General features: G+C 39.4%; 1 protein-coding gene and 1 pseudogene across 4 annotated transcripts in view; both read right to left on the bottom strand.

The window, feature by feature from the left end:
- Positions 1–26,139, bottom strand: part of LOC306638137 (collagen alpha-4(VI) chain-like) — a 157,080-nt gene that overhangs the window by 29,606 nt on the left and 101,335 nt on the right. For all 3 annotated transcript variants that reach the window (XM_079101271.1, XM_079101269.1, XM_079101270.1), the window contains 11 exons: positions 23,431–23,493; positions 22,993–23,058; positions 16,786–16,839; positions 16,638–16,673; positions 13,266–13,328; positions 11,275–11,337; positions 7,654–7,716; positions 6,621–6,683; positions 4,715–4,765; positions 274–309; positions 112–174 (listed from right to left, as the gene is read on the bottom strand). In XM_079101271.1, coding sequence (XP_078957397.1) covers positions 112–174; positions 274–309; positions 4,715–4,765; positions 6,621–6,683; positions 7,654–7,716; positions 11,275–11,337; positions 13,266–13,328; positions 16,638–16,673; positions 16,786–16,839; positions 22,993–23,058; positions 23,431–23,493 — 621 coding nt within the window. The remainder of the gene's footprint in view (positions 1–111; positions 175–273; positions 310–4,714; positions 4,766–6,620; positions 6,684–7,653; positions 7,717–11,274; positions 11,338–13,265; positions 13,329–16,637; positions 16,674–16,785; positions 16,840–22,992; positions 23,059–23,430; positions 23,494–26,139) is intronic.
- LOC306670427 (Y-box-binding protein 1-like) lies at positions 8,043–9,586 on the bottom strand (annotated as a pseudogene). Its single transcript has one exon. The product of its transcript is annotated as a Y-box-binding protein 1-like (transcript).

The raw sequence follows: 26,139 nt of genomic DNA, 5'->3' as shown, positions 1-26,139 counted from the left end.
GAAGTGTTCTGACTGAGAAGGAATGGGTTTCCTGCTAAGTCCATTAATCCAATATAAACATGCTCTTGTGATGAGTGGGGCTTGTACAGTTTGGAAGAAGGTTCATCTTACCCTCTTTCCTCTGATTCCCTTTGCTCCCTTCTCTCCTTGGTGGCCTGGGTCACCATCTTCTCCCTTAATAAAATCAAAAGCAGAACTGTGAATGTAAAGAAAAATAAATACAAATGACACAAGTTGCATACCAGTTTCCAGGTCACAAAGATGTCTTCTTACTTGTTTACCAGGATAGCCAGGGAATCCAGGTTGACCCTAGTGTCAGGAATGAGATACAGTCAGGTTTAATGTCATGCAATGAAGTATTTCCTTGACATTCCTCGGGGGAAAAGAAAACACTGTAATTTTGAGAAAATAGACTCAAAAACAGTGCTGGGAAAGACAATTACACCAATAGTTATTATCTTGAGCTGCTCTCAAGTGCCCATATTCCATTTCTATAATTCAACATGAAACAACTTGTAAATGGGTTTTACAAATTTTTCTCCCTCTCTTTAGCATATTGTATAATGAAACTTCCTTCTTAGGCATTTTTATCTCTCCATTTAAAGGTTTTATTCAAAGGAAACCAAGGGAGAGGCACCAAATTGAAAGTTGGGAAGCAAGCACTCATTGTCAGAACCAAAGACATGCCACAAAGCAATCTTTCTTTCAACAAGTATTTATTTAACATCTACTATGTGCCAAGAACTTCTCTAGGCTCTAGGAACTCAGCAGTAAACAGAAGAAAGACACCATAGAACTTAAATGCTAATGATGAAGCAAGCAAACAAAAAAACCATATAACATGTCAGGGAGAAAGAAATGCTATACCAGAAAGAGGATCAAGAAATTAAAAATTACAATTGTCCCTCAGTATTCATGAAAGATTGGCTCCAGGATCCCCTGTAGATACTAAAATCTGAGGATGTTCAAGTTCCTTGTATAAAATGGCTCAGCACAATATTTGCACATACCATATGCACATCCTCGCTAGACTTTAAGTCATATATAGATTACTTATAATACCTAATGCAATTCAAATGCTATGTAAACAGTTGTTATACTGTATTGTTTAGGAAGTAATAACAAAGAAAAAAGTTGGTACATGTTCAGTACAGACACTATTTTTTTCCAACCTCTTCTATCTGCAGTTGAATCTGTACTTGTGAAACGTGTTGGGGAATAGGCTGGGGGCAGTGGCTATTTTATGTAAGATGACCAGGCCAAGCCTATCTGTAAAGGTGAAATTTGAGCAAAGACCAACATAAATTGAGGGAAAAAGCCAAGCAGATATCTGGGAGAAGAGTGTTCCAGGCAGAAGGAAGAGTATATGAAGAAACCCCCAAGGCAAGAGAATGGAAGCGTGCTACCATGTTTAAGGAAGCAGAATGTAGGGAAGAAGGGAGGCAGAAGGAGATGAAGCTGAAGAGTTCACAGAAGAACATGATAACCGTGGGTTTGTTATGAGTGACATGTGAGCCACAGCAGGGCTTTGTTTTTTACGAATGGCTTTGGCTGCTTCCTGAATAACCCTATGAGGGAAGGGCTGAAGCAAGGAGACCAGTAATGTAACTACTGCAAGAATCCAGGTAGACAACCAAGTTGGCTTGGCTCAGAGAGAGGAAATACAGTACTGAGGAAGTATTACATGCTGGATGGATATATTTTGAAGATATATTTACCATTATTTGTTGATAGATTAAATGTAGGGGGTAAGAGAAAGAGACAGTAAAGAAAGGTAGAGGTATTTATCCTGAGCAACAGGAGGAACTCCATTCCTTAAGATGAGGAAGGCTGGGGTGGGGGACAGGTTATCAAGTGAATCAGTTTGACTGGTGGGATTATTTCAAATTCTTAGGTGTGAGAACGGTCTTGGGTTCATATTTTAAACAACCTTTTAAAGATGCAACCTGAATGATTTGTGTTTGAGATTTTCTTTAAAATCATTGGCATGGAAGGGGGTATGAGTGAGTGGGAGAATAAATAAAACAAAATTGGCAAGAGTTTTTCATTGTTTGAACTAGGTGATGAGTATGTGGGGAGGGAATCATTACACTAATCTCTTTATTTTCATATATGTTTGAGTGTTTCTATAATAAAAGGTTAATTTAAGAAGAAAAAACTTATTTAGGAACAGGTCAATTTTAAGATGCCTATTAGATGACCAAACAAAGCATTTCTGAAGTTAATATATTGGTCCAAACTCGAGAGGCAAACTGGAGATCACAGGAGAGATGGTATTTGAGGCCAGGGAACTGGATTTCGCTGAGTACAGTCTCCTAAGGGGTGAGGTGAGGGGGCGGATAATTATGAGAATACAGCCCTGAGTCTTCCAAAACTTAAAAATCAAGAACATTCCAAAGATCCAGTGAAAAGAACTGAGAAAGAGCACCTAGTAAAACAAAAAAGGGGGATGTGTTGGAAGCTGAGTGAGGAAAGGTGTCAAGAACAAGCCCATGGTCACCTTTGCCAAAAGCTGCTGAGAGATGCAGTGTGATAGGGCAGAGGGCTGACGGTGGGATTTAACAACATGAGGTTCACCTCGTCTAAGGCACACCAAGTCAAGGAGTAAAGGCTCAACTAACATCAGTTAAAAAGTGGAATTTCTAACCCTCGGCACGAGGCATATTTTGGACCTGGTAGTTCTTTGTTGTGAGGGCTGTCCTGGGTGATGCAGGATGTTAAATCTGCATCTCTGGTCTCTACACAGCAGATACCAGTAGCATCCCCTTCCCCCTCTCCCATTGTAACAACCAGAACATCTTCAGATGTTGCCAAACATCCCCTAGGGATAGTATCATCCCTAGTTCTCAACGAAGTATAGACTGCCCCTTAATGAGCGTTGCTAAAAGAAGTGAGGCAGGTTTTCCTGAAGAGGAGAAATATGCCTATTTTGTTCACAGATGGAAATAATTGATGGAGAGAGAAGGAAATTGGACAATGCAAAAGATAAAAGCACATTCCAGAAGATAGAGCTCTAAGGAAACAAAAGGAGTGGAGTTTCTAACCTAGGAGATGAGGGGATAGTATTAGAAACGTGAATGTTCATGCATAGCAGAAGGGAAGGCAGGACCCTGGGTCCAGGGGCAAGCAGATAGGGCTCCTTGGTGGTGGACGTATGTAGAGGTTCTCATCTCATTGCTTCTATTTTCTTAATGAAGTCAGAAGCATCTGCTTTGAGTGTAGAAGAGAAAGCAGGTCTTGGAGGTTTGAGGAGAGTGGGGAAGGTATGAAATCGTTACCTCAGTGAGGAGGAGAGTGATTAGACTCGGAAAAGGGAGCTGAACTGCCAAGCAGCAAGAAGGGTCATTTAAAGTGAGACCACTACATCTTACCAAGGAAAATTCACAAAATGTTAACTGAATGTCTGAGTTGCATAATGTCAACAACACACATAGACCGCCCTTGTGCCTAGCTCTGAGCTGAGCACGTTCTACCTGGTATTCCTCACATGCAAACTCCTCCTAAAGAAGAAAGACTTAACTTGCCTGCATGGGGCCCCAATAGGCTAGCTTCTAAGCTTTGCTCTGTCTCTAGCCATACGACCACAAGCAACTTACTTCTCTGAGTCTCAGTTTTCTTCACTGAGGCTTGTAACTCAATAAACTGAACTAGATGGTCATGAAGGCTCTTCCTGTCTCCATCGTTCCATGGATATTCACTAAGAACCTACTGTGTTGCATATTTTTTCTGCATGACAACATGGCAGCAGTGTCATCTGGCAGCCACAGAGGAAACGCAAGAGTTGCAGAGAAATCCTGACATTAAGTAGCTGAGCATCACTAAACATTCTAGTGATTTCTCACCATGTGAGGCAATAAATGATGGTGATAGTGATAGTAATTGGGACACTAAAGCATCCAGAATAAGAGTTGTTCAACAAGCTTCATGTGACCTCCATGTTTCAAAACCCATCAGTGACCCATTAGTCACATGGAAAACACCAGCTTCTTATGGTAGTGGCAGTCTTTAATTTGTATATATTTATTAAGCACCTTCTCTGTGCCAGGCTCTGTTCCAGCAATGCAAAGATGACTGAGGGGCAATCCTGCCACAGATTCACAGACTAGGTGGGCAGACATACATACTGAGAAATTATAACACAACCTAGCTGGAAAAGGGCTACTGCAGAAATATACACAATGTGCTTTAGGAACACAGAGCACAGGACAACAAATTCTGTCTGGAGAAGCTTAAGAGGTTTCCACAGGAGAATTTGATATGTGAGTTGGTTTTAGAAAATGAGTAAAAATCATCCAAGGAAAGGAGATGGAGAAGAGCACATCAAATAGAGACAAGAGTGTTTATAAGGCAGGAAGTGTTTATAGGGTGGCAGATGAAGTAAGGGGTTTGATTTTTAAACAAGAACCAGACAAAATCCACTTTAACTTTTTAGGATGGAACTCTGTTAACCACAGCACATTGTAAGCAGCATATAGAAATCATTCCTGGCACACCACTTGGAAAATTATCTTATTCTACTAAAATAAAATAAAAGCTATGTTTTTCTTTCCTTTTTTTTTTTAGAAAAAGGAAAAAGAAGATTTATTGCTTTGAGAGTGAAGGAGAAACACAGAGGACTCCTGTCCCAGAGGCTGTGACTCTGCCCATCAGTAGGAACCGGGTGCTATAAAAGCTTTGTTTTTCAAGTCAGGGTACCCTGGAGGTTAAACCTCACCTTTGCTCCTTTTCTTCCTGGACATCCATATCCATCTGGACCAAGAAGACCCTAAGAAAATGACACAAGATGAATTGTCCCCCAGATTTACACATAATTGATAACAGCATCTGAACCTTGAATAAGTCAACAACACAAGTGGGTGGGGAGGAGAGAGGGGTTAGGAGGGGATAAGGGCTTATGACTTTAAAAGACCATGACAGAAGGAAGTTTGGAGGTTTGGTTTTGGTTTTTGTTGTTTTATTTTTTGTACTGGGGATTGAACCCATGGGCACTTAACCAATAAGCCACATCCTCAGCCCCTTTTGGTATTTTATTTAGAGACAGAGTCTCACTGAGTTACTTAGGGCCCCACTAAGTTGCTGAGGCTGGCTTCGAACTTGCAATCCTCCTGCCTCAGCCTCCCAAGGCACTAGGATTACAGGTATGTGCCACCACATCTGGCAGGAAGTTTGGTGGTTGTTTTAGGTATCATCTTGTTGATGTGTAGAAGCTACAATAAGGTGCCACATCAGCAAGATAAGAGCAGGGCTGTAGGAGCCATGTCACCAAATAAAGTTTCCACTGGACTAAACTCACTTTCCGTGTAGGGAAAAAAAACAAACAAACAAAGAAGCTCCAGAACTCATATATTTCCAGGGATAAAAACAGACTTTAGAGAACAAGATTGGAATAGAGGAAATGTAATTTAATGGTTACATGCACAGGTTAATACCCAGACAGACCTAAATATTTTTTCTCAGTGCTGGGGATGGAACCCAGGGCCTATGCGTGCTAGGCACAGGTTCCAACACTGAGCCACAGCCCCAGCCCCAGACCTGAATGTTTATTTCAGTGCCAATATGGTTGCATGAGGGACCTGGGGGGAAGTTACTCAAACTCTCTAAATTTCAGTTTCCTCATCTGTAAAATAGAGATAATAATATCATCTACATAGTATGGCTCTTGGGAAGATTGAGAATGTGCATGGAAAGCTTCTAGCACAATGCTAGTACTTTCTCTGTAGAAAGTACTTAATGGTAAATATGTTGTTATAGTTGCTGCTGCTGCTGCTGTTGTGGGTGGCAGCAGTAGAGATGAGTAGAGACGGTGGCACAAGCTTTGTGCTGTTTTTAGCCAGGACAGTTTAATAAAATCAAACAAATGTTAATTTCACAATCTGAATTTTCATAGTATAGAAGCTGACCATTATTTACCTCATATTTCACTTGATAGTAATCCTATTCTGCTCTTTCCCTTTTCACATTTAAGTTTAAGCCTCTTCGGCCTGCTTTTACTTCCTTTCCTTGCTAGTATTTCAGTGCCAAGAAAGGAGGGTAGGAGGGAAGGAAAAGGGAAATAAAAAAAAAAAAAAAGAAGAAGAATAGAAACTCTGCAGACGCTTCCTATCTGTTGGTGAAAGAAATCTAGAAATCCGAGCTGGAAGGTAACATTATTCTTTATGATAAAAGCTAAATTCAATCAGGTGTTGAATTGAAAATAGTCACAAAATAACTACCCTATTTTACTGCCTAATCGTCCCACCACGTTAACGTATATTCAGGAGTATTGCATGCATCCTAATCTTGCACCCAAAACAGTTTAATAAAAATGATTTTTAAATAATACCACCAGCACAATTAAAAAAAAACAAATTCTACATAATGGTCACATCCCACGTTTTTGCAAGAAATTTCGACATAAAATCTGCAATGACATGTACAAATAGGTAACAAGGAACCTTACCATTCTTTATTTTTACAGGAGTTTGAGAATCTTTGTTACGATTCTCAACAGTTGTAGTGATCATGTCATCTTTGTAACCCAAGTTTAATTTATCAAGAATATTCTATTTTTTATGTGAAACAAGAACAAATACCAAACAAGAAATTCAATCAAGAGTTCAAAATGGAGAAACTAAACTCACAGGCTGCCCTCTTGGTCCTTGATGGCCTTGTGGGCCTTTCCTTCCTGCATCACCAAGCTCTCCCTTTTATAACAAAGAGAAAAGATGAGATTAATTTTCTCTAAGTTTATGCAATTTTATGCCATTTTCCTCAGAGATTATTATCAATCTTTTCAAGATTATTGTTACTCTTTTAGCATCACAATACAGCCTAAAGGCTTTGTTAAAGATTTTCTCCAGCTTTGTTAAAGATACTTCCAAATACAGCAGTGACCCTGGTACTGCATTTATTACCAGGTATGTAGCATGAATTGCAGAATTTTTTTTATTACTTTGGCTTTTTCTAGGTATGGGTGTGCACACCTATGTTTGCAGTTGTTTTGGTTTGGATGTGAGGTGTTCCCCAAAAGCTCACGTGTGAGACAATGCAAAAAGGTTCAGAGGAGAAATGATTGGGTTGTAAGAATCTTAACCCAATCGGTGAATTAATTCCCAAATAGGGATTAACTGAGTGGTAACTGAAGTGGTAAGATGTGGCTGGAGGAGGTGGGAATTGGGGCATGGCTTTGGAGTATATATTTGTATCTCTCTCTATTTACTGATGTTGATGTGAGCTGCTTCCCTCTGTCACTTTTCTGATGATGTCCTACCTCACCTCGAGCCCAGAAGAATGGAGCTTGCTGTCTATGTATTGAGACCTCTGAAACAGTGAGCCCCTAAATAAACTTTTCCTCCCCTAAAATTGCTCTGGTTGGGTCCTTTAGTCACAGCAGGGAAATAGCTGATTAGTGGAGGAGTGAATATGTATCTCTCTGTTAACATCTTTGTTTGCTAATAAATGTAACATGCCCCCACCCTGCTTCCTATTTGTCTGTCTATATGTCTTTCCTTTGTATCCATCTATCCAGATACACAGTAAAGGTCAGTTAATAGCTTCACCAGCCACATCAGAAACATAGGCTGAAAATGATCACGCAAGGGAAAGATTAGTATTAAAAAAAAAAAAAAAAAAAAAAAAGGTTGCAATGAAGAAAGAGTATTCTCTGATATTTACCTTCATTCCTCTTGGCCCAGCTTTTCCTTTTGAACCATTTGGCCCTGGAGGCCCAGGATTCCCCTGCAACAACACCATAGCCCAAATCACCAAGGGACACAAAATTAACCATCTGGCTTTCTTGTTACAGACTGTCTGATTTATAATGGTTTGACTTAATGACTTTTTTTCACTTTATAATGGTGAATTTAGTAAAATGTATACTTCAAATTTCAAATTTTGAATCTTTCCTGGTTTAGCGGTATGTGGTACAATAGTGTCTTGTGATGCTGAAGAGCAACAAGGAGCCATGGCTTCCAGTCAGTAACCATGAAGGTAAACAATTGATCCTCTACAGTGTGCTGTTTTGCCAAGTTATGATGCATGGTAGGCTAGGTCTATTAAATGCATTTTTTTAATTATTTAAGACCTTTATTAACAGGTGCTTGCAGTTTGTTGACCTTTTTGAAAAAAATCAAGTTGTAAACTTTTATTATAAATTAAAAATGAAGTTCTTAAAAAAATCTCAACTTGACCAGATATGAAACAATTTAAAAACCTTTAACGGGGTATTGAGAAAAACCAGGCTTTTTTAAGAAACACATTTGCCATTACCAAAAAGAGACATCTTTAGGTAAAAATAATAAAAAACCCCATGTTGCATAGATAATGCAGATAGTTCTAGTTATCTGGTCAACGGGCAAAAGCAAGCACTTAAGGTCTTCAGCTTCAATCTTTTGTTCATTTCTTATTGCTGGAATTTCATATTAATTTCTTCTTGTTGAATGTCTAAGCAGGATGATGGTAAGAGATGGTAAGCCGGCATTTACTCAGCCCGGCCTTGCTGAGCCTGGGGAATGGATGAATTCTCAGCTGGTGGATGGCTGCTTTTGTCTCTTTGCCATCTTGTGGTTTAGGGTTTCCTGGGCGTCTGTGTTGGTAACTGAAGTTGCAGTGGTACCCACGTTGAGGTGGCTGCTGACCTTGGGTCTCATCTCCTTGAATTTCCTTATCCTCTTCACTGCCATCCTCTCTAGGCTGTCTTTGGCGAGGAGGGGCCCTGCGGAATCGTGGTCTGTAGCCCAGATACATATTCTGTCTCAGGTCTACCTTGTTCTCCTCAACCCTGGTTGTCAGCACCCTCCATCACGTCTCTCTGCACAGGAAGGTTGGAATACTGTGGTCATTGCCCATAGGGTCTCTGCATGTAGTACAGTGGGAACCTTTGCCTGCGTTGGGGCCGGCGTTGTTGGGCCTGGCCTTCGGGAGCACTTTCCGATCCCTCATTCTTTTCCCCACTCTCACTGTTCTGATAAATCTGCTGGTAATTGCGTGGAGGACCCACGTGGGTAGCGTGGATAATGGTTAGGGTCTGCCGCTATTTACTGCCTTGAACCGGAACTCCCCCAGGGCCTGTACCATTTGCTGCCTCCACACCCTTTTCTCCTTCAACAACATCAAACTCCACAGTCTCTCCATCTCCTGCACTGCGAAGGTACTTCCTGGGGTTATTCTTCTTTATGGCAGTCTGGTGTACAACTACATCTTCCTTGGTGTCATTCCTATTGAAACTTTATACGTTTTTTTTTTACACTGAACCATATTACGGTTCCCAAAACCTTCGTTGCAATGACCTTTTGTCCCCGCAGGCAGATGCTGCCTACGTAAGGCCGCCTGGGCCTTCGCTCTCTGGTGCCCGGCTTGGTGTGGGCAGCGCTGGGGTGGGGGGGCTACGGGGGTGGGGGTTGGCGGGTGGCTGCTCATGGTTGCAGTGATGGTGACCGGCCCGCTGTGGCAGCTGTGGATCCTCCCCGGTTGTGATGGTAATTAGGCTGGCTGCGGCTGTGGGGCTGCTCAGGGCTCTCCGCTCCGCTACCGATCGAACTCTCAAATGCATTTTTGACTTAATGATATTTTCAACTTCCAATGGGTTCAGGGGGGAATGTGGCCCCATCGTAAGTCAAGGAACATCCGTATTATTGAACTGGTCTGGAACTGGCAACATGCCCATAAACCATCATGGTGCTTAACCTTCAATATTTAGTACAATTAATCAATTTTATCTTCCAACATACAAAATATACAATATGACTGAGAGTTTGGGAGGGGGAGTAAGGTATACACATCTACCACATAATTAAGAATTGGAGGAATTATCTATGTACTACAGAAGTATTATGGTTTGGATTTGAAGTGCCCCCCCCCCAAAAAAAAAAAAAAAACTCCTGTTAACTCAGGAATATACAGAGGTGAAATGATTGGATTGTGAGAGCTGTAAACTAATCAACCCACCCTTGTTTGAATGGACTGACTGGGTGGTAACAGGAGATAGATGGAGCATGGCTGGAGGAGGTGGGTCACTGGGGTGCTGAGTATTCTGGCCACAACTACAAAAAGCTAACTGAACCGAAGGGGAAACATGATTCAATTAAAAGACTGGGAAGACAAGAGCCTGGACTTAAAACTGATCCAAAAAGAAAATACTTTCAAGTGACATTTAAAATAACACAAAAATTTACAGGGCTAGATTTTTCCTGACAGAAGTGTTATGGTTTAGATATGAGGTGTCCCCCAAAAGCTCATGCGTGAGAGAATGCAAGAAAGTTTAGAGGTGAAATGATCAGCTTATGAGTGCTTTGATCTAATCAATGTGTTAATCCACCAATAGGGATTAACTGGGTGGTAACTGCAGGCAGGTAGGGTGTGAGTAGAGGAGGCGGGTCCCTGGGACTGTGCCTTTAGGGTTTATATTTTGTCCCTGGTGAGGAATTCTCTCTCTGCTTCCTGCTGCCATGTCCTGAGCTGCTTTCCTCCACCATATTCTTCCACCATGATGTTCTGCCTCACCTCAGGCCCGGAGCAATGAACTGCCTATGGATTAAGACCTCTGAAACCCTGAGCACCAAATAAACTTTTCCTTTTCTAAAACTGTTGTTGGCAGGTATTTTTGTTTTCAGCAGCAAAAAAGCTGACTGAAACACCCAGGGAGAGAATGAGGACAGAACTGTGGCTTGGGCCATCCTGGAGCTGCTATTTTGAGTCCCCTGTTAGAGGCTGTCGTTCTTGACTCACATCCTGCTGCTTAGGTTTCTAGGCAATCTCAAATGCTCCCTTCCTCAGGGAGCCACTTTCACGATCTCCCAGTCCATCTGACCTTTCCATGAACCATTAGGAAACAAGGTGAGGAGTAGAATAGGCACTAGAAAGACTCGAATTAGAGGGAAGTTCAGTCACTCACTGTCTGGATGACAAGTCATTTAATCTCCCTGGGACTCAGTGTTCTTATCTACAAAATGCTTCCTTATGTATTTACGAGGAGCAGATTAGTTATTTATACTTCTCTTGTACTATTATTTTTGTCTTGCACTATAGATAAATATGAGTTTGTTCACATACCTTTAAAGCTCACACCCCTGCCTCATGTGTTACCATATTCCCACAATAAATCCATAATAGAAGGGGGTACATAGCTGATGATCAGCACCCACTGAATCAAATTAGTTTTTCTAGAAATTCCTGATACCCACAGACCCCAGAACATACAGTATGATTTTAGGCTGGTCATCCAGGAACACTCAAGCATCTAAATCAATTACTGTTAATTAGCAGCTGAATTGTAATTGTTTGGTTTTTCAAACCTACCTGGGCACCCAGTAACCCTTTTTGTCCAAAAGTTCCTGGTGGTCCTTGTCTTCCTCTTGGCCCCTGGACCAAAGGTGATATTAAAATTCAACCAATTTAACAGAAACATTTATCTTCCCTATAGCCACAGAATCATCTCAGATGCCTAAGGAAGCACAAATCAGGGTGCCCTCCCCCATCACTATCTCATTTATCAAACTTGAATCAGTGGCATCCATACGCTGGAGCAACCACGGAACACTCACTCCCAACCCACTCCGTCTGCAGTATAGGATGTAGGTCCTCAGCATCTATGTTTTTAGCAATCTCTCCTGAGTCCGTTGAGCACCACAATTTGAAACATAGATTTTATATTTTAATTCAACCCAACTAACTTTAAATCCTAAAAGGGGATTAGAGGGGCAGCTAGGATATTGATTTCCCTTGAAAAATTAACCTTTTCCTGATATACACAAGGCCTAAGGATGAGAGATATTTTTTTCATTTTATCAAGAACTAAAGGCACATTTAAATAGCTTAATCTCTTTGCCTATGTTGCTGAGGAATTGCTCATTTTTCCTCTAATCTATCTTACTTTACTGATTTTTGTTACTTTAATTTTTCTCCAGTTTTTCTGAGAAATACTTTCCCAATAGAAGCATTGATCACAGCTTTCTTTCTCCAAGGTGAGGTATTGACAATTGTCTATTTAAATAGACCCTCATATCCACATCCCAGTGGGAAGGTGAGAATTAAGGAGAGGTTTTATTGATTTTCTTGCTCACAGCTCCCAGCATGACATGCATCCCTTTCACCCAGAAACACAATAAAGTGGGTATAGAGGGAAAAGCAAGGAAGTGACAGAGGTAGGGGGTCCAAATGTGAATTAAGCCAGTGATCAAAAAGAAAATGGAAAAAATATATTTTAGTTGCTTCCCCCTGAGTTCAGATACCATTTTTCCATCATAAAGTAAACACAATCTCCAACTGTACTTTGATTACCCATTCGTTCCTTAGTACCTTTGTCAAGTTTTAAATTAACAGAAACTTCTAAAATGTTCACCTGACAAAGGATTTGTAGTTATGAAGAGTGATTCAAGACAAGTGAAATGGTTGTTTAAAATTCTTCCATTGAGGATACTTGGAAATAATCTGGTTTTTAAAAGAAAGTATACTGGAATACTTTTATAAAGCATTCCAGAAGGGCCTACGATGATAGATTTAGTTTATGATTAGAGGATTCAAAAGAACTGGTTGAAAGTTCAAATTTCCACTTATGACTGGATAGTTTATAATCTCCCACTACATTGAAGTCCTTGAGGGCAAGACCCTTGCCTTTAATGGTCTGAATGTCCCAGGTCTATTGGCAGAGTACTGTGTGCATAACAGATACTCAATTAACTCTCTGTTGATTTTTCCTGCCAAATTGAGTACAGTGTTAAATAAATATGAATATTATTTGAGATAATATTGAAAATTAAATATAATGTTAAAAATTAAATATTATTTGAATAGTTCGAATGCACAGCTTCAAAGGCAGTAATTAGGAACATCAATTTTATAACCAGATTGCCTGAGTTTGAATCCCAACTTTATAACTTTTTAGCTGCATGACTCAGCCAACTCACCTAACTTCCTCATCCCCTTTCCACTTCTTCCCTGTAAAACAGGGATAATAAGAAACCAACCATACCCCCAGTGAGGATTCAAGTGAGTTAAATTCAAGTGCTTATTGTAGTACCTGGGACACAGAGGTCCATAAATATTAGCTGTTGTGGTTTAACCTTCTCATAAGAGGGGCTATATAATTTCCTTTAGGAGGCCTTAGAAGGAAGGTATCCAAGGCCACTCTGATTTAATATCCTATCAAACAATGCATTTAACATTTCATACAAATGTCCTTCAGCATTAAAACCAAGTTAAATATGGCTATGTGAAGATATGAAGTTGTATTTTGTACAATAACTATGTGATAATAATCAAAATTTTTTAAAAAAGTTATCTGATATAACCTGTGAGCCTGGATACCCAATCTCTCCTGGGTAGCCCCATTCACCAGATTCTCCACGCACACCCTGTCAAAAAAAAAAAAAAAGCATCATCAGTGCTTCTGGTGAGGGCAGCCTTCTCTGCAAGATGTCACTTGAAAACCCCAAGGGAAAGACTCAAAAAATATTTGACTGGTTGTGATCAACACCCCCCTGAGAATGGAGATGGCGGGGACACACGAGGGGTTTCCACTCATGCTGGGAAAATGCAAGACCAGACTCACGCTGCCTTTTCTGGTCTTTGCACATCTCTTTTCAAAATCTCAGCTAGTAATAGAAGCAAAACTATTTTGTCTAAATAACCAAACTCCTATTTTATATGAAAACTGGTTCCTAAAAGTCCAGCCCTCTCTTTAATGTATATGGATTAAATGTTCACTGGTGTCAAGGACCCTTATCTCATGCAAGGAAGTAGAATGTTGATCAAGCATGACACGCCAGGACAAAGGCACACAGAGCACATGGAAAAATAATAGAATATTGGCTTGAAAACCCTAAGGGTCCTTGGAGCATTTAGCTAGCTCTCTAGGCAACGGGTGAATTGTTAAAATGATTCATTTGATAACTCCCCAAAATTACTCCCCAAATTATTATTTTCATTTCTACAGAAAAGACATTTTTCCAAGATAAGGAATAATTCCAGTTTTGTGAATTATTCTGCCTTCTTTTTCATGCTAGTCACAGAAAGACTGGCTCATTGATTAGTGACAGATGCATAAAGAGCCAAAACCTCAAACCCAGAATTCATCACTATGTGGCTCAAATTACCTGCACTATTTAAGTTTATAAAAACTATCTGGCACTTCTATTAATCATTATTGTTATATTGTTCCATTTTTTTTCAAGAGCAGACTCTAGATTTATAAGTATGAACCAAGTTTTAAAAGGAATATAACTAGAAAGTTTGAACCAGACTGTAATCTAATTTGCATATCACATTAGTGACTTTCGTAGTGCAACATTTGTGAAAATAATGTGACTCTGTATGGTAAAGTTCAGGCTCTTATTATAACTCCACTCATATATTTACATTAAGGAAATAATTGCAGCAAAGCAAAACCAAAACCAAAACAAGAATCTTATAGTTTTTGTTTTATTACTGACCGTGATATCAAGCAAAATAGAAATTACCCAAATGCCCAAAAGAGGAATAGTTTAGCAAACTGTGCTACTTCAATGGAGCAAAATGTAATGCATTAAAGTGAAAATAGGAAAATTCAGAAACATGGAAGATCAGAATATAAAACAGTATAGACATTATGATAACCCTTTAATATTTATATAAGTAAAGGGAACACACAAATATGAAAATAATTGCTGAAGGGTAACAGGTTTTTAGATACTTTTAAAAATTAGTGATATTCTTAATTTTATCATAACAAATTTAAAGTTTTGTTTTATTGCCAAAAAGTGTATGCATGAATTTATTTACCATAAACACAATCTTTTCCATAAATAAAATTTTATTCATGATTGCATTTTATTATGCATCTAGCAAAAACCAGCAGATCTAATTTTATAGAGAGTAATGAGCCATATTTTCCTATATAATAGAGTACTATAATTTGGAATTCAGTACCTCCGTAAGCTACAGTCATCCATTGGACTGACTGGTCTTTAGCAAGTTACATCCTCAGAACATAAATGGGTCTATAAGACCACTGCTCCAACATCCTGCCAAGTAGCAAGCCACTGACATGTTGGATAAACCCAGTTCACCCTGAAGCCTGAAAATAGTTATGTTTCTATGTCTTATTTAAAAATAAAAAATTGAATAGGCATAAAAGCAAACCACTACAGGAACACATCAAAATTACAATGTATGTATGTGTGGGGCTGGGAATATAGCTCAGTTGGTAGAGTGCCTGCTTCACATGCACAAGTCCCTGGGTTCAATCCCCAGCACACACACACACACACACATACACACACACACACACACACACACACACACAAAGATTACAATGTATGAAGCCAGGCAGGCAGTGTATGCCATAATCCCAGCAACTTGGGAGGCTGAGGCAGGAGGGTCACAAATTTAAGGCCAGCCTCAGCAACATCGCAAGACTCTGTCTCAAAATAAAAAAATTAAAAGGGCTGGGGATATGGCTCACTTGTTAAGTGCCTCTGGGTTCAATCTCCAGTACCCAAAAAAAAAAAAAAAAAAATCATAATATATGAAAAGACGAGGCCTCCAATTCTTAATATGACAGTCTGCACACATTCACCTCTGCTCCCAGGATGAAAGGATGCTGTTCCAAAATCTGTCCCACAGAAAACCAGCGAGTAAAAAGCCTGGATTAGTGTGGAAGAGGAGAGGTGGAGAAGGGGTGAGTTTAAGGAAAATAATCTTCATATACTTGAATATTTGGGGAGTTTATCATTTGTCAATGAGCTTTGCAATTGATTGATTAAGGGGAAAAGGGGACAATCCAATAAAAACAAAAAGTGTAAAGCCATAAATCATATTCACCTAGTTATCATGTGCACAATAAATTGATTTGATGAAAAAATGGAGAAAATAAAGGTGCAGCAAGGGTGGCGAGAGGCGTACAGAGAAGGAGTGGAAAGAGAAAGTTAAATATTCATCCCTCATGGTGAGAAATCAATATAAAATGATATAAGTCAATCTCATTTCTTCTCCATCCCTAAATCATGAGAATGCTGGGGAAATACAAGCAAAGTATCATCAGACTATGTCAGAGAGAGGTCTAAAAAAATGACTTCTTTTGTACAGAGGTTTCAAAGAGCATCGTGGTCTTTGTGATCAGACATGAGATTGGAATCCCGTCCCCACTGATTATTAGCTGGGATGCCTCAGATAAGTCACTTCTCTTTGCTAATCCTGTATTTCCTCTCTTGCCCATGAAAATTCCTGTGGTCCTATGGAAAGGTTTACATGAGATGATGTAAGTGTCTGATGTAGCACCAGGTACAAGATAAATGCTTAATAAAACAGGTTTCTCACAGGGATATTCCCCATCCCACCATCAAACCACACCATCTCTCCTTTGGAAATGGCAAGAATTCAACCGTTCTCCTTCATTTAGACACTGAGTGCTGTGTGCACCCATGGAAAAAATCATCATATCAGAAGTGAAAGTCCTTCTCTAAGGTATGAGCTTCTTCTCGATCTAAATAAAATATAGCAAGTTGAGGAGGAAGCAGAGAACCACAAAAACTTCCCTTCTTCATGAAAAAGATCTCCATGATAACTTCCCAGGGGTTTCCAATACAACCTCCCAGCCCAACAGCATTCCCCTTGACCTCAGAGAGAACTATTAAAGCAGTGATATACATTTAAAAAAGAGTAGCTCTCTCCAGAAAAGCACTGACCTTCAACCCTGGCAGACCTCGTCTTCCTCGTGACCCCTAAGAAAAGAAAGAAAGCAGAGACCTCAGAGAAGGAAACCCTTTCTCACTCCAGATATACCTTCCTCTTCCACAAAGGCAGAGAAAATAAACAACCAGCAGTTACACCTACCCGAGGGCCAACATTTCCAGTTTCCCCCTGAGGTCCATCGAAACCGGACAGACCCTAAAAAGTAAAAGATAAAGGGAAGATCAGTTTAAATGCCACACGCTTCTGATTTTCGTCTCTATATAGGTACCATCCAATACAGAAGCCACTAGTTGTACGCAGCTATTAAATCTGAATGAACAAAAATGAAATAAAATTAAAAGTTAGCTCCTAATTCAATGTTGGCCACATTCCAAGTACCCAGTAACTTCATGTAGCCAGTAGCTACCATATCGAATAGCACACACAGAGAATATTTCCACGATCTCAGAAAGTTCCATTGGCCATCACTCCCCAAGAAGCAAACTGACATTGAGTTCTCATGTTTCAAACATTAATGTTGTGGGCGTATTCCCCACAGATTAGTAGTCTTTCCCCACAGACTCTTCCTTTAATGATTCCTCAGGGTTCACCATACTGGAAAGCAGTCATACACATTCTTCAACATGCTTAATATAGGAAAATATTGGCACATCCCTTTCTACCCAGGTCTTATAGGGTCCTGAGTGGCAGACAGAAACAGAAGGTAGAAGGGTGTGACTCTGCACATGGAGGGATCAGTGTATAGGCAATGAGGGAGAGATTTTACAACCAGGATGAGGAAACGCTCCAGTGCTCTCACCTCTGTGGGGTAGAAGTGAGAAATGATTAGTATCCAGAAGGAATGAGTCCCTCTTGCAGGAGAAATGGAAACCCCATGGGTAGCCCAAGAAGGGATATTTCAGATAATTATTTAGTGAGGCTACAGGCTAAGTGGAATACCTAAGTGGGGAAAGAATGTGAAATGCAGAAATAAAAAATGTCTTGTGAAAATTTGTTCATTCCAACTCTCATTTATAATACATTAAATTCTGAAGTAATTTAAATATTTCATAATATGAGGGAAGTGTTAATCAAATTATGACAAAAATGCTTTTTCCCTAAAGTTTATAAAGAACATATACATGATACAAACACAAAGGAAAAAGGGGGAAAATTCAATATGGAGGCTTCCCCTGATGAGAACTGGAGGATATATTTGAATAGACCAGTTATTTTGGTAAAGTTTTACTTAAATTCTGTAATGGGTTGACAAAGGCTTGTGTTCGTGATAGTATTGGCTACATCTTTTCCAGGGTCTTGGATATTTCATGATATATTTTTAATATTTAAAAAAGTATTGATTTGGGTTTAAGGTTACATGCTGATACGTACATTTCAAGGGCTTCCAAAAGTTCAGATTTTAGCATCGTGAAGAGGAAACATCTGAATGATTAACCAAATTGCTCATTTGTCTACTCAGCTAGTTCATGGGTTTTGGGTTGCAGGATTTATCTGTATAGCTCTTCTATTCATAGTTGCATTTCTAAGACAGCTGACTTCTTGTCACTGTATTTGTTTAGAATTCCAATGTTTATCTTAAAATACTGTGTTTATTGGAAAAATTAAATATGTCATGATAAAAAATGCATAATGCACAAAAATGAAAGAGTACAAAATTAAAAAGCAAATCTTCTTAAGCTTATTCTCCCAAGGCAGCCACTGAGAAAAGAAGGCTTCTCATGAAATGCCAAAAAAATTTCTGTGTTCACAAGTAGACATAAATGTATCGTTTTTTAATCTCAAGCAAGAACATCCTATAAACACTGTCATATATTTTTATTTTTTTATTCAATTTTTTCTTGAATATCCTTAAGATCAGCAAAAATAAATGCATCTATCTGACTTTTTTAAAAAGTATATAAAGTAGAAAGTTTGTGCTATGATGTTGTCCTTTTAAAATTTGCTAAGTTGTGTGAAAAAATAATTTGTCCCAAATATGGAAAAAGGAAAAAAGATGATTCCTCATTTTTAAAAATATTACACTAGAACATTTTGTAACAAGCCCATAGGACACTTTCCTGACTTTCTCTAGGAGAATAATTGCTATCATATGTTAGGAAAGTTCAGTAAAATAATGGTTTCCCTGGCTACTGGAACTGTAGATAATTTTTCCTCTACATTTTACTTTATATTCCCAAATTTCTGTAATAAATGTTACTTTTATGGGCTTTTTTTCCAAAGTAGGTTGTAGACGGGAGAAGGCTATAAATAAAGTCTTCTCACAATAGTTCTGAATGTAATAAAGATTTTTTTTCTTAAAAGATTAATCATTTTCTCACTCTGGTAGTAAATAGCATTTTGCAGCCAACATAGTGAAGGAATTATCTGGGCAGATGCTGGAGCCATTGGGTAAAAAGATTATTGGGACATAAGAAATTTATAATCTTAGAGTATCATTCCCAGACTGCTTATTCATTTGAAGAAAGAAAAAGTATGCTCACAGTCGAGAAATCTGGTGAACATAATCCAGTGATCACACTTAATGTCACCAATATGACACAAGCCAACACAGTATCCCTGCCTGTCACTGATAAATGTATAGCACTACTGAGTCTCCTGCCAAAAATGCTTAGCCTGACTCTAGTTATGGAGAAACCATCTGATGAATCTTAATTGAGGCAAATTTAGTCAAATAACTAGTCTGGAATGTCAATGTCACAAATAACTGGGCCACTGATATAGTGAAAAGACACCAAAAAGGCAAGATGACTGAAATAACTGCTTAATCGTCGACTGCATACTGGAACAACAACAAAGAATATAATGGAGTGTTGTGGATCGAATATTTATGTCTCTTCCCCAAAAAACTCATCCTGAAATCTTAATCTCCAAGGTGATGACAGTGGGAGGCTGGTGCTTTGGAAAGTAACGCAGGTGGTAAGGGTGGAGTCATCGTGAATGGGATTAGTGCCCTTATGGAGGAGGCCTGAAGGAGCACTCTAGAAGTCTTTCCTCCATGTGAGATAAGAGCCAAAATATTTATCTAAGAACTGGGAAATGGGCCTTCGCCAGACACCAAATCTTCCGGTGCCTTGGTCTTACAATTCCCAACAACCAGAATTGTGAGAAATACATGCTATTTAGGGCACCCAGTCTATTGTAGTATAGTGATCCAAACTCACTAAGACATGGGACAAGTGTAGAAATTTGGATATGAACGGTGCATTAGAAAGTAATATTGTACAAATATCGTTTCTCAAGTGTGATAGTTATATTGTGCTAATATAGAAGTCATTTTTCTTAGAATATACTTGAATATAAAAATGCACACACACGTGTGTATAAAGAGATATAAAGCAAATATGGTACCAATTGAGGTTCATTCTTCCAACTACAGTTTATTTTCCATAGATTTGAAATTTTTCAAAATGAGAAATTAGGGTAAAAAGTAACGCCAATTCATCATAGACTATTCAATAATTCAGAGAACAAAGTTAAGGAAAGAAGTGCATAATTTCTGATGATACAGAAGTTTTCTACAAATTTGAACTCACACTGAATAGTGTTTGGTAAACCTACTTTTTTTTACTTAATATTACATCGTGGTGTTTTCCATGTCAAGAAATAGTCTTCTATATTATGTTTCATTGCCTAGTAATATTTCATTGAGTGAAAGTAGCAGGATGCATACAAGTATATTATTAGACATTTGAGTATTTTCAATTTTTTACTATTTTAAAAATCACTGCAATGACCACCCTTGGAGCTAAATCTGTGTTGGTCCATGATTAGCTTCTGGGTAAATTGCTAGGCCTAGAAAGGCTAGAGGTTAAGCTATGGCAGACAGTGGTGGCCTACACAATAGCCTCTCCCCTTTCCTCCTTGTTATGAAAATCTATTGTGTTTGGAATAACACTGTACCCAACTCCAGGGCTGTGGATCTAGTTCAGTAGTAAAGCACTGAACCTACCATGCATGAGACCCTGAGTTCAATCCCCAAGACAAAAATAAATACATAAAAATAAATAAAAGCCTCCAAGGGGTGAATGAGAATAGATCTAATCCATTCATGGTGATCACATTTCCTTTTTCCAGATATTTGCTTTCTCTGAATTCCTTGAAATGGGGCAACAGAACTCAGTTATGGCTAATGAGCTATGAAAAGAATATTGCTGAAAACACCCAGATGAAAGGAAAGCCCCTTTCCTCCTGGCATTTTACGTAAAAGTGAAGACAAAATGCTCAGAGCTTCCAGGGCTACAGACCAAATGCTGACACATTGAGGAGGGCAGCATGGAAGGAAAGGGGCTGTGTCCCCAACAAACCGCTGCGTCTCCATGGTATCACTGAGATAGGCACCAAATCTGAAGTCATCCACACTTGGATTTCAAACACATTTACTAGTTAAACACTACTAGATAGACTGTCTGTTACTTGACTACATACATATATATATATATATATATATATACACTATATATATAATATTTTATATATAATATTTTATACACTTTTTAAACAGCAGTGCTGATTTATTCACATTTTGCCTTTCCAAAAGGTTAGATTGGTTTTCATTCTTCCCAGAAGTGTTAATTTCACACTCCCAGCTGGCATGACTGATCCTCCACTCCTTCCCTGATTCTGGATATATTAGTTTCTGCTTGTTGAAATGACTGCTTCATCAGGGAACCTTCCCCAACCAAATTGCTACATTGAATCTGTTCTTGGGTTCATCTCAGAAACAGCGCCAAGGAAAGACTGCCCCCTAAAGATCCATCTTCTGATAGCATTTAAGCTGGAATGTCAGCAGCCACAGCTGCAGGCTTATGTAACTTGTGGGAGTTCCTTCTGTTACCCAGGTCTATTCAAAGGATAGTTAGCACCCTTCTCTGAGCACAGCATGAGAGTAGAAGTCATGGGAAGTAAATTCAATATGACAAGGCATTGCCTCAGAGGTTTACAATTTCCATTTACACACACAATTCGGGGCTGATGTTCAAAGTTAACACTTGGCTAAAATCAGGATGGAGGCCTCTGAAAGCTGTGAGCATGCAGCTCTCATTATAGCCATGGTTCCGTGATGGGCATAGCCTTAGACACTTTGTCTAGAGGCCTAGGTTTCTTCCCAGCAGTAAACCTTGAGCAAACCACAGAACCAAGTCCATTTTATGCTCAGATCACAACCTTTCTTCCCAAGAATAGTTTCTCCATTCTTCCCATCTTACAGATGAGCCCCAGATGGGTTAAGGGTTGCTTCCCTGATGTCTCCTTAGCTCAATCCTGCAGACAACTGAGTGACCCTTCAAAGGACTCTCTGATCATAACATCAAAGGGAACATTCTCAATAGGGTTTGTTCAAAACTATAATTAATGACAGGATGAAATATTCTTACAGCCAAGTCCTGGTGGTTTTCTCATAACTACCTAATAATTACAAACTTGTTACAAACTGAATTTAACTTAGGATCTGGATATATATAACATGGATGCTATCTAGACACAATCTAGGGAGGAGAGCCAATGTCCTACAGTTTTGTCAAATAATGCAAAACTGGGGTTGGAAGCAAATAGAGGTTCCTAGGCTCCTATCTAGTTACAAATATTTTGCTATGCAACCTCATTCCTAGAAATTAGGAATGGGGAAATGTGAGGACTGAAGCACTTGGATTATTTTAGTCATTTTTCAGAATCATGCATTTTAATGTCTGGGACATAAAAATCTAAAAATGGCTTCCAAGAAATTAGCATCTGTCAAGTTAACAAGTCTTTTTTCTTCCGTGATGTCTTCTATCATGGTGCTTCTAGTCTTTAGAACTAGACAAAGATCTCCTCTTTTAAAAAATGGCTAGTACCCAATACACATCAATCAGCTCTGACTACAAAGGAGAGCAAGCCTGTGACATGATAATTGTGAACATCTTTTAAATTTTATAATTGGAAAATGCTTAAAGTGGAAGAATCCTAGGCATCATTGAGTCAGATGCTTTCATTTGGTAATGAGGAAACCAGGAACAAAAGAGGTAAAATAACTGGTAAGGTATTACTAATGTTGTGGGAGATGGAATTTGTATAGGAAAAAAACTAAGAATGCAAGGACAAGATGTAAGTAAGTGAAGATTACCAGTCAGGACTCCTGTGTTCATGGATGATGGAGTCCCATGGACTTGTTCTCTGGCTTTTTTTTTTTTTTTTGCAGTGCTGGGGATCAAACCCAGAGCCTTGTGCTTGCAAGGCAAGCACTCTACCAACTGAGCTATCTCCCCAGCCTCGTTCTCTAGCTTCTTAAGAATACCCAATTTTTCTGCACCATCTAGCATCCATTCCCCTGTATTGCATACCATCCCCCAAAGCAAACAGAGGTCATATTACCTGATGTCCATGCCTTCCTTTTTCCCCCTTAGGGCCTCGAATATAACTATCAGTTCCAGAATCTCCCTGAGAAAATAAAAGGTTGTTTACTCAAACAGACAACAATCAATAAAAAAAAAAAAAAAGATATTATAGGGAATGTTTCTTTAAAAGAACAAAGAAAGAAAACCACAACCAAAGTGGACAGTTTTTATTATCCAGACCCATCCAGTAACCCCAGATACCTGATGCAATTAAAATTCCAACCTATTTACGAACCCAAATGTTCTGTGACATGGATTTTACTCTCAGATCTCTTGTTTGTTGCAATGCAGTAAAGATAGGCTGAACAGATGCCTCATTAATGAATAATAAAGAGCTCTTCGCCTTTGTGCCACCAGCAAACATTTCTCAAGTCCCTGGAATCAAAGCAGAAGAAATCCCCCAATCTTTACTCACAGGATCTCCTCTCAGCCCAGGCTCTCCACGCTCTCCAGGTTGTCCGGGTGGTCCTGTCAAGCCCTTAAATTACAAAGAAAAAAAAAAGTGTCACTTTTCAAAATCTCCTATTGCCTAAAAGGAAAGGAACACTAAGAGGGAAAATAAGAATCAGGCTCAAAGAGCAACTTAGTACTTGAACTTGAAAGTATTCACTGTCAAAAAGGCAGTCAAGAGGTAGGAAAGATGTTTTGTTGGAACCCTTCCATGTGCTTAACCCTAGGTGTGCTTCACCTCACCTCTTCAGAATTAACCCACTTGTACGTGAGGGACTTGAGGCTCTGGGAAGCTGGACCCAGACCTCCCTACTATCAAAATTCTTGATTTTTCCACCCATAAAAAAATTTCTTGATTTTTTCACACATTAAAAAAAAGGAGAGGGGGAGTTTTGTCCATTATGGATGTGAGCAGCATTAACAGAGTAAGACCTCATGGGAAAAAAATAAAAGAAGAAAGAGAATGATGTTTCCAGAGCTCCTAACTGTTGCAGGCAGGGAGCCAGAGAGGTAAAGTAACTCACCAAAGGACTACAACGTGATAAGGAAATGACTGCTTCTCTTAAAACCTGTTGATTCAGTGCAATCTATGCAAAGTTCTTACAGAGCCACAGTGGGAGGCAGCCTCCATGCCGGGTGCCTGGTTCTGGAGGGAACATCTGAGGAACAGACACACTACTGTTCAGCTCTCAGACACACAGGAAATGGACCATTCTCTAGGCTCCAAAAGGGGCTCCCTCATAATCTTATTTGAGACTTCTCCGTACCTCTGTCATGTCCTACTAAAATGGTAAAAGGGAGGAAAGTAATTCTAAATTCCAATCCTGCTGTTTAATATACTAGAAAAGCAAATTTCTTCTCCCCTTTTCCTGGTATTGGGGATTAAAACCCAGGGGCACTTTACCTCTCAGATACATCCCCAGCCCTTTTTATATATGTATATTTTTAGATGTTAATGGGCCTTTATTTTATTCATTTATTGTGTGTGTGTATATATATATACATGTGTATATATATATATAAAATATATATATATATATATATATTTAGATGTCATTGGACCTTTATTTTATTTATTTATATGTGGTGCTGCGAATCAAACCCAGTGCCTCACACATGCTAGGCAAGTGCTCTACCACTAAGCCACAACCCCAGCCCCTATATTTTTCATTTTGAGATACAGTCTCACTTTAGTTGCCAATGCTGGCCTCAAACTTGCAATCCTCCTGCCTCAGCCTCCCAAGTAACTGAGATTATAGGCACGAGCTACCAAGCCCAGTTTAATAGGCAAATTTCTTTGATTCCCTTTCTCATTTGCAAAACAGATGTGCCTACCTATTATGGTTTGGATCTGAAATGCTTCCCAAAAACTCACATGTTGGAATCATGGTCCCTAACAAGCAAGGTTCAGAGGTGGGACTTTTAGACAATGATTGGATCATAAGAGCTCTGACCTCATTGATAGATTAATCCATTTGATTTACTGATAGCTGAATGGACTACTGGGAGGTAGAGCCTATTGGGTGGAAGTAGGGCTGTACTGGAAGGGTTTATCTTGTCCCTGGCCCTTCCTTTCAAAATCAACGTGTCTGTCTCTACCCACCCGCCCCCCACCCCTTTATGGATGCCATGAACCGCTCAGCCTTGCTCTGCTATCATGCCTTTTGACCTTGATGCTCTGCCTCACTCAGACCCACAGCAACCTCTGAAATCATGACCAAAATAAATTTTTCATTCTCTCAGGTATTTTGGTCACAGCAACAAAAAGTTGACAAACACACCATCTTCTAGGACCAGAAAGAAGAAATTAAAATGTTCAGTAGTCCGGCATACAGATGCTTTTACAGTTTGCCCTATTTCCAGTCCCTCCTTTCTCTGACCCAGACATTGGGCTTCCAGAGTAAACTCCCAGACCTCTAGCTTCAAACATGTCCTCTCCCTTCAAGCATATGTCTCCCCAGAAACTTCTAATATCCCTTGATTACTCAGTCAAGACTGTCCTCTCACTCTTTATACTTTTTGTTTCATCTCCTACTATTGCCAAATTGGAATCTTACATTGAGTTCTCCTAACACTGTCTTCCCTTGTGACTGTTCCTTAAGCATCTCTTCCCTTCCTACTAACAAAAGACCTGAGTTTTTAAGTCTTGATTTCCTGTGTTCCCTGTAATGCCAGGGTCCTTGCTACCCTTAGCACCTGCTTAAATGCCAGAGTTCTTAGTATGGTAGGTTGTTCTCTTGCCCTCCTCCCTTCTCCCTCATTATCATTAACTGCTACTGATAATTCAAATTTCATTCACTCCCTCAAAGAAGCCTTCCTGACTGCACAAGCTGAATTGGATCCTCTGTCACTTCCTTCCCCGTGCACAGATCTCAGTGGCAATCTTAGAACGACTTCCATGATTACTTCATTAATGTCTCTCTCTGTGTAGAGACCAGTTCTGAGATACACGGTCATGCCTGGATTACAATAGAGGCTCAATAAGTTTTGATGCTTAATCAGGTGAAGAAAAGTCACCCTCTTTTAGTCTCCTCTCCAAGTCACTGAGCTCCCATTGACTCTCTGTTTGCACCGTCCTATATTCTTTATCAAAACCTACCTTGTATTGCAGTTCTTCCTATATAAACTTTATCTCCTGCACAGGTTAATAAGCTCTATGTTGGTCATAAATTGC

Source organism: Sciurus vulgaris (genome assembly GCF_902686455.1).
Source record: "Sciurus vulgaris genome assembly, chromosome: 10".
In the NCBI taxonomy this organism is placed as follows: domain Eukaryota; kingdom Metazoa; phylum Chordata; class Mammalia; order Rodentia; family Sciuridae; genus Sciurus; species Sciurus vulgaris.
This window is presented reverse-complemented; position numbering and strand designations above follow the sequence as displayed.